The sequence below is a fragment of the Blennius ocellaris genome, assembly GCF_963422515.1.
Source record: "Blennius ocellaris genome assembly, chromosome: 4".
NCBI lineage: Eukaryota > Metazoa > Chordata > Actinopteri > Blenniiformes > Blenniidae > Blennius > Blennius ocellaris.
This window is the reverse complement of record NC_137653.1, coordinates 24942664-24957536: the sequence shown is the minus strand read 5'-3', so window position 1 is coordinate 24957536 and position 14873 is coordinate 24942664. Positions and strand designations below refer to the sequence as shown.

Sequence of the window (14873 nt, the reverse complement as noted above, 5' to 3'; positions counted from 1 at the left end):
GAGTCGCTGCCCTCGGGTCTCCTGTCAGCAGACGTCTCCCTCCGGCCCCCCCGCCGCGCCGAGGTCGGAGCGGGGGCGTGGCCTGGTGGACCTTTTCAACACGGCCACCTGAGTCTTGTAGTCTTTGATGTGGGTCCTGGCCAGATGCAGCTCCTTCCGCAGCTGGTTGGTCTCCCCGATCAGAGCCATGTTCTCCTGGACAGACCGGTCACACGTTAGAAGCCGGTCCACAGAGAACGCGTGTCTCAAAGTGCAGGATTGGAACGCCGTCGGTCAGAAACCTGTGGCTCCGGAGCCGGACTTGTTGAGAGTGACGGCACATTCTAGTGAATTACACAACAACTACAGCCACACCACACACACTCATGGTTCTAAAAAATCCCAGTCATTTTAATCATATGTAGTGATCACGGAGCTGATGGCTGCAATGCATTATGGGCTTTTCTGTTCGTCGTTTTGTAAACGTTGCACTCGGCTGTTTAAATTTTCTCCTCTAGCGTAAAATAATTCCACACGGCAGACATGACTGCAGCTTCTGGTCACGTCACAAAAACACAGGCGCATGGTAACCATGGCGACAGCTCGTATGCGTTACGGCATGTCGCGCAAAGTGAAGTTGAGGATATATGAGATGGTTTTGGCTTATGGATCGGATCGGACGGGTTCTAATAAATAAAAAAAATAAAAAATCCGATACTGATCCAATCTGGATTGGACCCGATACTGATCCAGTGGCTGTTTCTTTATGCAACGTTCCTGATTGAGTCTGATGTAAAAGGTAGAGCTGCTTTGACTCATGGGTAACCTGGGCTCATGCACTCATGACATTCAAACTATCAAAACAAGAGCGCAGTGCCTTTACAAGACCCATCGTGACAAAAACATTCATGGAGGCTCTAAATAATCTCTTCAATCTGAACTAGTCAAATCACACTATCACAACCTAGAAATAACAACGCTCGTAGCATTTCGGGTGTCTGTTAGCGCAGCGGTGCTCGGAGCCACTGAAAACAACTTTTTGAAAATGCTCCGACTCCGTCCGTGTGTTGATGGTGTATACACTGCCACTGGTCACACACACCACGGCCGTGGTAAATAGATCTGCACACGCTCAGTCGATGGACAATAATACCAAAAGCGGGCCTCATTTTCAAAACTTCGCTGTGTAAACGTGAAACTTTTCCGACATGAAAACACACAAACGGTGAGATCTCGCTTGAACGTTGCCATATAAATGAGGCCTAAATTTCACAGATCTCTCAGCGTCTCCTCATGACTGATCTGCTGTTGTGTCACTGTGTTGTTATTTACTTCCATGATGTTGTTGTAGACTTTCTCGTGCTCCTGAGCAGCTTTAGCCAGCCTCATCTTCAGATTGCTGACCGTCTTCTCCATGAAGTCCTGCTGCTGGCGGAACATGTTCCTCAACTCCTCATTTACACTTTGATTCTTCACCTTCAGAGGGTTAAAAAAAAAACAACAACACACAATTCACACGCCAGATCAATGTACTCTCCCCCCGTGTGTGAGTGCTGATCGATCTGCTCACCCTGTCAGCGTTATTGACGTAGTGGGCGTACAGCGCCTGGACACTGTCCTTCAGCTTTTTGGGTTCCTGGATGAAACCCACACAGCTGTGCAGGTCTGAGCGGAGCCGCTGCAGGTACGTCTCCAGATCCTTCACCTGGACACACAAACAAGACGGCCTGAGCTCACGATGTACCGTCGAGCTAAAGCTCAGCAGTTTATAATGGAAAGACTTTGGCCAGCTGGTTACAGTTGTAGAGGAATGCTCCCTCACATCATTCTGTTGTTGTTTTTTTGTGCTGCTGCAATTTGAGGGGGGGTAAAAAAAGCTCTTAAAAATATCAACTGTTGATCTTTTATTGTTTAAGTCTTACAGCAAAATACTAAAAATAATTGGAAAGACGTGGCTATGCGTCTGAACTTTTCTCTTGTCGTGGTCGTCATGTTCGCCTCGCAGTGAGAAAACCGGGTTGAGGCCTCGTGTTGCACGTTTCGAGTGAAAACAACTCGTTTTTGCATTTCTGACTCAGAAAAGTTTCACATTTACATGGTAACGTTTGGAAAATGATGTCGTTTTCATGTTGGTCCACTAGTGGGGACTGTTGGGTTTGGTTTTTTTTGTCATGAAACCACACACACACACACGCAGCAGAGAACAATCCGCTCTAAACATTAACAATGGAACAACACAGACATTCTAGTGGACAGAAGTTGGATTGTTATTACAGAGACTGTCAAAAAGAAACTACCAAGTCCCAGGAGAACATGAACTGAGAGTCATGACACCACGGAGGAAACACAGCCGTTATTGTCCATCTACTGAGCATGTGCACAACTACTAGCTACGACCAACGTGGTGACCAGGATCAGGAGCATCATTTATAAAAAATGTTCGGTGTTTTCACTTGAATACGCTGTCGTGTAAACGGAGCCTTCATTTCGACTACTCGCCTGTCCAGAGCAAACGCCTCTTGAATACAATAGAACAGTATATTGTCACCGTTACCACTGTCAGTCACTGTGAGAATTAGTTAGTAGCTGTGTGTGTGTGTGTGTGTGTGTGTGTGTGTGTGTGTGTGTGTGTGGGTGTGCTGACTTTCTGCATCTCCGTGTGTAAATCTTTGTCTTTGCTCTTGAGTTTGAGCGTCAGGTTGGAGGCGCTGAGCTTCAGCTGCATGTTGCTCTTGCCCGTTTGCAGCAGCTCCTCCTCCAGCTGGAGAAACACGAGAACAAGCCACGTTAATACCGTCTCAACACAGCTGTGATCGCCCACTTCATTGATGCTCATTTCACGGCGATAACTGGACATTTCTGCTGTGAGAATCATCCAGAGAATTTCGCACAGCGGAGCACCTGGGAGACTAAAATGTCCCGAAAGTCAATAAAAGAGAATTTAGAAAAGGCACAGCCAGTACAGGTAGTGCCAACAGCGTACGACAGCAGAGGAGTACATTTGCTCAAATTAAATAACTAAATACACCATTAAATAATTTAATGTAATTAATTAATTAGAATTGGAATGAAATACATAATTTTCAGATTAAACTGGGAAAATCCCAGGTTCCCAGTGTACAGATGGTTTTTTTGTGTTTTTTTTTTAGAACAAGTTTCTCTAACAATCTTTACATTGGCTTCATATCTCATGCTATGTGAATGCACCACTGCGAGCTTGTCTTGTCTAACTTCTTCGAATCTGTGAAAAGTGCAAGGTGTTTTTTTCAGAACTGCAACTAACGAGTGAGGATTTGTTCAAATCTGTTAAGAAATAAGTCATTTCTTTGAGGATTTTCAACAGAATGACGGCAAGCTGAGCATTCAGCACATGTATGGCCCAGTCTGCGGCCCAAACGACCAGAACAGTGCACGACGCCACCTGATGGATCTGCTGCTTCTTTTCTTTGATGTCGTCTTGCTGAGGCTCCGTCTGCTTCTTCAACTCGCTCAGCTGGAATTCCAGAACAAACTTGAGCTTCTCCAGCTCCTGGTTCTTCTTCTTCAGGCCAGAGATGATGCTGTCCTGCGAGAGTAGTGTGTGTGGGGGGGGGTTACACGGACCATAAGGAATCCCATTGGTTGCCGAGCCGATTGCTAAACTCATCATGTAAACACTTGTATCTGATTCGCCTCCTGTTACTTCAACATGTACCAGTGTTGAGAAGACTGCTGGTGACGAGACACAACTGGTTGACGTCAGATCATGGCGGAAAACAAGCCTCTTATGTCGCAATTTTTTTATCCTGTGGTCCCCCCCCCCCCTACCAGGAGAGGCGTGGCCTCCACTTTGTAACCCACCTTGTCCTGCCCGGTCTTCTCGTGTCCTGAGATCTGCCTCTTCAGGTCGTCCACGTCGCTCTCCAGGGAGCGGATCAGGCCCAGCAGCCTTTGCCGCTCCTTCTTCAGCTTGTCCATGTCCGTCCACCGCTCATCGATCTGTCGCTGCAAGCTGTGCAGCTGACCGCCGTGCCGTGAGAGAAGACAAAGACGGGAGATTACAGAAAAACACCGGGAAAAACAGAGCTGCTGCAAACCAGGAGCTTTGGTCACTTTTTGGTTCACGTTGGCGGCTTTTCCCTTCAGGTTGGCGCTGTTGTCTTTTTCCTCATGGAGTTTCTGCTCATACTCAAACTGGACGTCTTGGATCTTTCTCTCTCGGTCCTCTTCTACCCTCCGTACGGTCTCTTTCAACTCAGCGATCTGCTTCTGGGCGTCTTGCCGACACTGGAGGCACAAGTGCAGGACAGAGGCTTCATGCTGCTTCCATTCTGGTCCCCGGGGAGCGGCTCTTCCTCACTGACCTGATCCAGGAGCCGAGTCTTCTCCTGCAGCGCGGCCTCGTGCAGCCGCGTCAGCTCTTCCACCGCTTGGGTCCGGCTCCGCTCTGCAGAACCGAGCCGCTTCTCGTACTCTTCCTGCATCCGCTCGTGTTTCTGCTGCAGATCCAGATGCTTCTCGTGCTCCACGATCAGCTTCTGGCTGTAGGAGAGCTCTGACGGGCACAAAGAGTTTTGAGGGGAAACGGGCTTCATGCACACAACCTTTTTTAACTCCACCTGATGCAGCGATCTACGTGTGAGCGATGGGCCCAAAACAAGGTGCATTGACTTATCTAAACACTGAAATGTGAACTGAAAGCAGATATTAAAGCACGATCTTCATACCAAAGGAAAAATTAGTGTGAGGCAAAAAAACAACAACAAAAAACCACTTCATTACTGCAGCGAAGAAGTTTGTTCAGGCAATTTGACTTTTGTCGAATATGTGTTATTCTGACTTTGTAATTGACTTAGTATCTTACGTTTGAGCACCACTTATTAAGAATTAATTGAAATTCTTTTGTGCCAGTTAAAACCACAAGCAGTGATCACAAGCACTGAAGAATCGTCTCATGAGCAACAGGGGAAGTAAGAATTGACGACAATGAGAAGCGTAAGAGCATTTTAAAGTCAGAGGAAGTTTTTATCTCCGAGCTGCTGAACCAGCTGGATGAAGTGACTGATTCTCACCTAAATCCTTCAGTTCTTTGCAATGTTTCACAGTAGCATCAGCGATCTTCTCCTGGTGGTCACGCTCCTGCTTCTCCATCTCCGCCTTCGTGGCCTTTAAATGCGGGCGACAAAACGGGGTGTGAGGCTGTACCATTCAAAGCCAAAGCTCCACGTCGACCTCTTTACCCAACCTGTTGGTTTGCTTTCAGAGACTCAATTTCCTGGTTGAACTTGTCGCCGAGCTCTTTGAGCTTCTCGCTGTAGCTCATGTCCTTCAGACGGAGCTGGTACTCGTTCTCCATCTGCAACTCTTCCAGGCGCATCCTCAGCTCCAGCATGTTCTGATTCTGAAAGCGGTGAGAAATCTATGAAGAGGAGTTGCAGGCTGGCGGGGCCAGCCGGAACGATCCCCCGACACACCCACCTTCTCCTCCAGGTCAGATTTGGTGACGAGGATCTCTTCAGTGTGGACGATTTGCCGGCCGCTCTTCAGCCCCCTGCCTTCCTTGTCGATGATTCTCCACACGAGCAGGCAGCCGTCTTCAGACGCGCTCAGCAAGAACTGACCGTCGTACGTGATCGCCATCTGAGGAGGCGGCGTGCTTTTGGTCAGTTCACTTCTACCTCACGATGACCAAACGGATCTCTGAAGCCTTACCCTGGTGACGGGGCCGCAGTGCGCCTGGTACGTGATCCAGTCCTTCTGGAGGGGTAGCGGGTATCTGACGGCCCTGACCGTTCCCCTGGAGGTGCCAGTGAAGACCACCCTGCCCGAGTGGGACACCGCCAGGACAGTATGGGCCACGTCATCGGCTGGAACCTCCCTCAGGACCTGTGGGTCCGACATCCTGTCATACACCTTCATTTGGGAATCGATAACATCAACTCAGATTCTATTGTGGGTTTTTTTTCCCCCCTTTGATGGCTTCATTAATGGAGGAATGTTTAATGCAGTTTCAAACGTCTTTGACAAACTTCCACGGGAAAAGTGAATGAGTTCTACAAAATATTATCTTTAATTCAAGAAAACCCCTTCAAAAAGTGGTCCATCCAAACATTAGGAGAAAAAAGGAGAAGAAACTCAAGTAGTTCTTGACTTAAAAGCTGCACCAGAGCTATTTAGTCAGTTTACGAGCCCACGTGAGGTTAAAGTCTCGGTAAAACACTTGGGAAATAGTTGAATATGTGGAGCGTGTAGTGATTCCTGACCTGACAGTCCTGGATTTCCTTCAGCGTGAGGTCGGTTCCCACGGCGAGGATGGTGCTGCGGTCCGAGGAGAGGGCGACGTCGGTGTAGCTGCAGGACTTGAGGACGCTCTCGGACTCGCGTTTGCCCGTGTGAGCGTTCCACTCGTACACCGCGCCGTCCATCCCACAGGACACCAGCCGGCTGTCGTCCGGGCTCCATTTAATACTGCGGACCTGCAGTTAAGACACAAATCAATAACAGCTGCGGAGGCCAGGCACGCCGTCCCGCCACACTCACCTTGCCGTTGTGGCCCTTCAGGTTGGCGACGTTCTCGAAGGAGGTGACGGAGTAAATGTGGATTACGTTTCCATTGACGGCTGCCAGCATGTGACCACCGTGGCTAAAAGCACACTGAGGGAGACAAAGAACACCGAGGTCATTCCCCACTATAACACCCCCCCCCCTCCACACACACACACACACACACACATCTCCCACCTCTCTGCAACTGCGCACAGTGAACTCCTGGAAGGTGCGCATGTCATCAATAACCAGGTTCATCAGTCGGAGTTTGTCTGAAAAGCCCACCAGGATGAAGAGGCCGCTGGGATGCAGAGCCACACTGTGCGCCTCCTCCTGGAACTCCTTGTAGAGCTCCAACACTCTGGTGATCGGGCAACACAGACAAAGACCTTGGTGAGCGGCGTGCCGGGCCGAGCCGCTCATCTTCAACCAACTTCAGACGATTCCCGAATCACTGCAGACGGATTTCACTTTGACAGACGACAGCTTTGTATGTTCAAGGTTCAAGGTTCAAGGTGTTTTATTTGTCATTTCAAGAGTAAAAGCCAGGTTTCACAGTGTAATGAAATTCTTACTTTGCCGTCTACCCTGGTGCCGACATACATAAATAAATAAGTATATACACAAGAAAATAGAATAAAATAAAATAAAATAACAGAGCAGTGCAAGCGTTTCACTTCTCTGGTAAGCTTTGGCCAATAAGAGTCCACACAGGATGTCTAAAACATTTTTTTTAACATATCAGTGGTTCCCGATACTTTCTGATTGGATCCCACTTTTGACCGTTTTGGTGTTCATGCTCAACACGCTCATATCCTCGCAATACCATTTTCAATTTGTCATTGTAAAAATAGTTTCGAGTAAACGTGGCAGTTTTGTGACATAAATTAATATAATGCCACCTGAACAATTTTTTTTAAATATAAAGAAAAATGTTACCCCTTAAAATAAAGAAGGCTTCACAGCCATGCCATCTTCTCCGGTCCATTGAATTTTATGATTTAAAGCCCAACAAACAAGATTTTTTTTTTTGTTTGTTTAATTTTTTTGGGCATATAGAGATTTTAAAAGATAGGCTTGCTCTTTTTCAAGGGTTTGTTCAGGGTTACAGGTTTAGTCTGAGGTCATCAGAAAGGCTTGAATCAAACACGTTTTTCATTTTCAGGTTGTAGTTTGTAGTCCACAATCACATTGCATTATATTATATTCACAATATTCTTGCCTTGTTTAGGCACGTCAAAAGGAAAAACTGATGTTACTGTTGTCAATTCAACTCATAATTAATGTTTTAGCAGACAAGTGGGTGTGTCAGAAATAATATTTAGCTCCAATTCAGGAATACACTCACTCTTACACATAAAAAAGACAAGTTATTCACTTCATTGTTTCAGAAGCAGGAAGAGTTTTAAAAGTATTGAATATACAGGAGGTTGTTTTTTTTCAACCTCCACCTTCAGTATCATTAGCTATTATTAATAACTTTATTTTCTTCTTTTCATACCTGGTCGGTCCATACGTTGCGTCTTCTGCAAGGTGTGAGTAACTCCGTCTGCATGTCTTCATGAAATGATTCAATAAAACCAGTGTCTGAGTGTTTTACAAGATATTTACTTGGTCTCGTAGTTCCAGATGCGAACAGATCGATCCAGAGAGCTGGTGGCGACGAAGGGCTTGCGGACGCAGACGGACAAACCGGTGATGCAGCCGGAGTGGAACGGCTCGGACAGGAAGTCGAAGCGGAGCTGCTTCTCCTGACAGACAGAGGCCGAATGTTTACATTCAGCCAACGGAGACACCTTCCCCTCGTTTTTTGTTTTTTTTCTATTTTAACTCATATTCTTGAACGTCACTGCGTCTTCCAACACCTGACTTGTCGCCTGTGTATCCAATCTCTTCTTAAAGCCCTTTCTTTTTTGGGGTTCACATTTTACACAGCAAGCGAACCTTTCTGGACCTGGACAAATATTATGCTGAAATTTGTAATCATATCTTACTGCGAACGGCTGAAATGGCTTCAGCTCTGGAGCAAGAAAAGTGGAGGAACGTAGAAGCAGTGAGCACCTTGTTCATGTCCAGAGAGGCCAGGCTGACGCTGTACAGCTGTCCCCGCTCTGTGCTGACGGCCAGCGTCTCCTCGGCCGGACTCATGCACATGCTCTCAATCTGCTGAGCCTCCGCCGGGCTCAGGTCGTTGCAGCGGGGATCTGCGGGGATCTGACACAAACACAAAGCTTCAACGCACCGTCGGGCCGCCGGCCTCCCGCCTGCCGAACGCACCGAGCTTTCACCTGGACCTCCCGGCTCTTTCGGTAGCCTTCCTCCTCCAGCTTCTCAAACAGGCAGACCGTCCCCGGACCCAAGGAGCACACGAAGCCTCTGGAGTGGGGCAGGATGGCTCTGATGGGAGGCAGCGCAGGGCCTTCATCCGCCTCTCTGATCTTCTTCATCTCCACCCGTCTGGATGTCGCGTCAACGTTTACAGAGAAACAAATATTAGAGTAGATCAAACAGAACAATACTGGACTCCTGCCGACTTTGTGTCAAACACTGGCAGAGGGATTTCACAGTGAGGACGATGGCCCTTCTTCAGTGACGACTCTTCAATGTGGGAACTTTGGTCATTTCGTTGTTTCATGCCGAATAAAAGTGGGAATTCTGAAAACTATGAACCGTGCAACTTGACACAGGAAGACAAGTTTCCTGACAAACTCATAACAAATAATATGTTCCCATCAGAAGACTGTTCACTGAAATAAAATCTGATCGTTTTGTTGGACGACATCCCAATGCTGCAATTATCATCTGACTCAAAGTAATAAAGCTTGAAATGATTGCAGGATGATTTGACTTCAAATTTATTGCAAAAACTGAGATCGTAATGATTTCGAGGCATTTGCATTTATGAATGCCGGAGCAAGATCTGGGGGGAGGACTGATAAATGTGGCCTCTAACCCCAGGGTGTGAGGCATACGGAGTGTGGGCCCTAACCGTTCCACCAGAGAGTTGTGAGGAATTCTGACATTGACTGCAATACATCTACTTAACCACCAGGGGTGCACTTCAGTTTGTGTCATGTGGTGAGTCAGGGTTACTACACAGATGGACAAATGTATGGACATTAATGATCATTAATAGAATTTGACAAGTAATTCTGTTAGACAAGCCCCCCCCCCCCCCCAACCTGTCCGACTGGCCCTGCAGGGTCTTGGCAGCCGTGCCGATCTCCCTCCGCAGGTGTCCGGACTCGAACACCAGCAGTCTGCCCGTGTCCGTCCCGGCGACCACCCTCTCCTCCGCCATCCAGGCGTGGCACAGGAAGTTGAGGGACTCCACCTTAGCGAAGCTGCTCTGCTTGAGCGAGCCCTCAAAGTACCGGAAGAGCTTGAAGACGCCGAGTCCGCTGACGCTCAGCTGCATGTTGTTGTGAGGGTTGAAGCTGATCTGGTGGGAATGACAAAAGGCACGGCACCATGCATCTCCATGTAAAATGATCTGATTGAAATCAACATTGGACAATTCAAGTAACACATATTTACAATAATTAGTTTTAATTTAATTCAACTGAAATCTATTTAATTTGTGAGTCAATGAACGATTCATTTCAGTTCGGGCAAACTGATTCATTTGAAATTTGATTTAAATCCAATCAATTCAACTGAATCCACGTCAATATTAGCCACTCATTTGGACACACTGCACTTAACAATATTAGGTATCCCTTGTCAGGATAACTTCAGGATTAACCCTGGGTTTTCCCACTTCTCACTGGGTTAAATCCCCCCGGGAACTTGCTCTCAATGTCCAACCTGCTCCAGAGCAGGTAACGATGCAGGTGCACAAATGTATTTTTCACCAAATTCCCTGCAACAATTGTAGGGAAAATGTGAGCGTGTCAGTTTTTTTATTCTGTGACTTTAAAAAAAAAAAAAAAGAATTTGTGCACCCTTATTTAAGAAGTTGTGAATGTATAAGTGTACTGTTGTATTCGTGGAGAGAAAAACTTCTACAGGCACACAACTCAAGGTACACAACTACAAATTCAGAGTGTAGGCGCCTTTTCGTGTTTGATATGTTTATCGTAGGCTTATTCATGTTTCTGCGGCCATCTGTTGACTGGCCATATGTGTAAGTTTCATGTTCGACCACGAGGTGGAGGTTATAAAGCAGGGGCGTCAAACTGATTTCAGTTGAGGGGCCACATCCAACCAAACCTGACCTCTGGAGGCCCAACATGTCAAACAGAACATATTAAACTGCAGATACGGACAAATGCAAAGTCTTTCCTTCTTTTGATCCTTTTGTAACTGCAAGAATTTGCCAGTCTATTCTGAAATATACATATTAAAGGAAATCAGATATTATTGTTTTTGCACAAAAAAAAAACACACAAAAAAACCCTCAGTCACCTGTATCTGGATATCGTATTTTTATGAAGGATTAAAAAAATGTGTCATCATCTGGAAATTGTTTTGAGTTTACGTGTCTAAAGTATCATTTCACATAAATTGGACTTGTTGTTTTATTGTGAAAGGTGTTGAGTCATGTGACCTCCACATTAATTAATTCTGACCAGGGGCGGTTTTGAATGTAATTTTTGCCAATCTAGTGTTTTTAGATCAGCCTCTGTCAGTTTTCATATTTATACTTAAAAAAAAAAAAATCACATGGCGGGCCGGATTAGAGCCTCTGGCGGGCCGGTTCTGGCCCCCGGGCCGCATGTTTGACCCCCCTGTTATAAAGCCTCCATGTAATTGATGCCAGGTGTGCACGACTTGGGAGAGCAATCAGCTTCCAGACCATGTCAGGCCACGTTTACACATACTAGAAAAACGGTGGTATTTCTCTACGTTCGAGAGAAAACAATAAGTGTGTGCTCTGATGCAGTAAACCAGCTCACCTGGGTAACAGGACTGTTGGAGGTGGTTGTTTTGACTGTTGCCAGGACTTTGTGTTTTTCCCAAAGCCAGAAGGTGAGCGTCCACTCCGGGGGCCCGGCCTGAGCTATCAGGTACTTGGAATCTGGAGAGAAAGCCATGCAGACAAACTGCTGGGCCAGCATGTCTCCGGCGGTCAGAACTTTCCTCTTCCTGCCCTGCTCATGCTGCAGGTCGAATACCGTGATGGCGGGGCCCTCGCCGCACTCTGACACCGCCAGGTAACGCCGGTTGGCACTGATGGCCAGCGCTCGCGTCCCCTGACTTTTGTCTGAGCCTGCACAGACAACACAAAATAAAAATATGTTTGGCAAATTACTATATAATACGTTTCAGTTCTATGGATATAGCAGCACTTAAAATGGAGCTGTCTCAAACAATTATCATTAAAAGTAGAAATTTATATCAAGGATACCTAGATAACAAGGCCACATCCACACCAGGCAAAACGACCTTTTTTCTCCCCGAGGTTGTCAAAAAAAATTCCGTCCACACGTCACTATGAACACGGCTCAACACGAGGCTTCAGCGCATGTAGTACACATGCCAGGCCTTTAGGGGCGCTGTGTCTCACCAAACACACCAAAAAAGCAGAAGAAGACAGAGCACATAGAAATTTAGAAGTAGATTCCGTCTCATACGCATAGATATAAACACAAGATGTCGCATGGCCTATCAGCGCCTGTTGACGCGACGTGCCTCCAGCGCCGCCATCTTGGGGAGGTCTGCCGCTTGTGCTAAACATGGAGATTCCGGGCTACAAAATCCACAAAAATATTCGTACCTCGCTTGCTAGTCCACGTAGCAACACAAATAATACCTCATTTTAAAGCTGAAAAAAAAGCTCTATCCCATGGAAACCTGATGGGTTTCCATGGGATAGAGCTCCTGCAGTTATTGCATTATCCTTATAGTTATTGTATTCTGAGTGTTTTTAGTGAGTCTCCCTGACAGCCTGGCTGTAAGGCGAGTTTGATAACAACCAGGTAGCTCAGCTCGAGTCTAATGTTGTGTTGTATCCAAAACTCTGAAGAACTCTGAATTTGTAAAATCAGAAAACAATGTTCTCTTTGAAATAATTGACAACTGTCTTGGTGTTTTGGCCAGATTGGAGCCTCTTGAGGGGCAGGATTTTGGCCCACAGGATTTTTTTTGTTTTTTAGGATATTACAGAATGAAGAGAGAACAACAGGGGGTAAATATGACTTTTCAGTTATTACCTACACAACATGACCTGGGAATACTGAGAATGAAGCAGAGCAGAGTGTGAGCTCCTTCATGAACACCAGTGTTCATACCTGGGAGGAACTTCTGCGTCCTGCTCACCGTGTTGAAGCACACGCAGCCGTTTCCAGCGGGGAACACCACCGTGTGCTCGTCACAGAAACACACGTTGTTGCTCACTCCGCTCCGCAGCCCGAACAGGAAGTGAGGCTGAGCCACGACACTGGACATGTTTCACTCCTTTGTGGAAACACAGAGCAAACACGGCTCGGTAACAGTGAGTTGACGCTGGTATTCAGAGCCTGGAGCAAGTAGAAGCACCCGCTGACAGCGCGTCCGAGTCACGTCGCTACGGCAACGGCGGTGTCCCGCGTGAGAGCGTATCCCAGGAGATGTGTCCCGGCTGCTGCGGGAGCGCGCAGAGAAAGAAAGAAAGAAAGAGTAGTAGTTTTCACACCATAAACTACTGTTCTTCATCTATTTACTGAGAATGACTGTATTTTAGTGATAGTAGCAAAAATAATTCATACCGTAAATCAATAGTAAAACAAATATGCAAATTCAAGATTTTTCTTTTCATCTGCTGCTGTATTGACTGTTGTATTTACTGCTGTATGCACTACTGTTAAAAATTGCTCAGTGGTGAAACTGCATGTGTTTAACTGACTTCATTTAAAACATCTCTGTTATTTGTGTTTATTATTTAATTGCAAATTCAAATTGACCTCAGTAAAATAATAATTTGATGACTCACTGACTAACAGCAGAAGTCTTCATGTCATGCTGAGGCATGGCATCCGACTCTTCCATCAGCTCATTGAGGTTCCGAGCCACCAGCTGGCCCCCCGAGGTTTTCTATGGATTCAGGTCTGGAGAAAGTGCAGGACACTCCATTTGAGCTTCCCCAGTCTACAGTAGCGGTTTTCTGATGATGTCACCTCCAATGCTGCTGGAGTGTTGTCGTCCATGAGGATGACATGAGGCCCATATTCATGCAGGGCACAATGACTGGATGAATGATGTTCTTCAGGTAGTCTGGGGTTGTCACTGAGCCATTCACGAAGTGTTGGACATGGTTCTAAAAATAAAGGATATGTATTCGTACAAGATAAGCAGATCAAATAAGCAATTGCTTTTCTTTGGGGAGGGGGGGTATAGATATACATACACATGCTGGTGTATATGTGTGTAGTATATGGATCAGCAGCAAACACTCTTCTGAAAAATCTGGATAAGATCCAGTGTGAAGCTCCGAGGATATGTACAGACAAAACAACCCCAACAGCAGCACAACAAGTGGAAATGGGAGAAAGGCCATTAGAGATTAGGAGGTTACAGTTATCACAGTGGCATTGTCAGAATAATCCAACAAAAAGCAGTTTAGAACTGTGTCGGGGAAAAGGGGCACAAAAAGATTTGGATGAAACTGAAATAGCACATGTACGTATCAGTCCAACAGTACCACTGCCTATTGTACCACCATGGATACTGCCAAGTGCTACAGTTGACCTCACACTGTTAGCAAAAATAGAGTAAAGATAAAGAGTTTGTCTGTAATCCTGAGAGAGTGCAATCATATATCAATGAACATAACAGTTACATCCAGATATACACAGACGCATCAAAAACTCAGCCAAGTCAGGGGCAGCTTTTATTGATCCAGACTTTCAGGTGACAGTAGGGAAAAGGATCAGTGAGGAAGTGTCGGTGTATGCTGGGGAAATGGTGGCGGTTTTATTGGCAGCTCAGTGGGTGGAAGAGACAAAACCATTACAAGAATTTGTTCAGATTCAAGTACATCACTAAACGGTCTGCAGTACAGTCAATCAAACAGCAGGCCAGACATTTTGATAGGGTTACAACAAACATTATACAGAATTCAGATGATGGGGATCACAGTGGTGTTTTTATGGGTACCGGCACACACTGGGATGAAAGGGAATGAGGCAGAAGATAAGGCAGTGAAGACACACACACTCACAGTCACACCTGGAGGAAATGTAGGGCCACTATTTAACATGTTTTTGGTCCGCAGGAGTAAACAAACGCACACAAAGGGAAGGCACAGAAACTCCACACAAAGGCGCAGCGGGTATTTGAACCCTGTCAAGTGAGGGTAATAATAACTTGACAATGGTGTAATTAACACATTTGAGTCCGTCAGTGTGCATTAGGCTTTATTATTACACATTTATTAGGTAACAACCAAA

The 14873-nt window shown here is 46.2% G+C and overlaps 1 protein-coding gene across 1 annotated transcript; it reads right to left on the bottom strand.

Moving 5' to 3' along the window:
• Window positions 1-24: 24 nt before the first annotated feature.
• On the bottom strand, window positions 25-12894 carry cfap57 (cilia and flagella associated protein 57; the record flags this gene model as incomplete). Its single annotated transcript, XM_080494427.1, has 21 exons — window positions 25-195; window positions 1312-1455; window positions 1550-1684; window positions 2624-2740; window positions 3401-3544; window positions 3820-3978; window positions 4072-4245; window positions 4323-4513; window positions 5031-5124; window positions 5204-5359; window positions 5437-5598; window positions 5671-5844; window positions 6222-6434; window positions 6499-6612; window positions 6700-6865; window positions 8116-8255; window positions 8566-8718; window positions 8793-8961; window positions 9687-9946; window positions 11403-11716; window positions 12738-12894. The coding sequence occupies 21 exons, from the start codon at window positions 12892-12894 to the stop codon at window positions 25-27; spliced, it is 3507 nt and encodes a 1168-aa protein (XP_080350553.1).
• Window positions 12895-14873: the final 1979 nt, after the last annotated feature.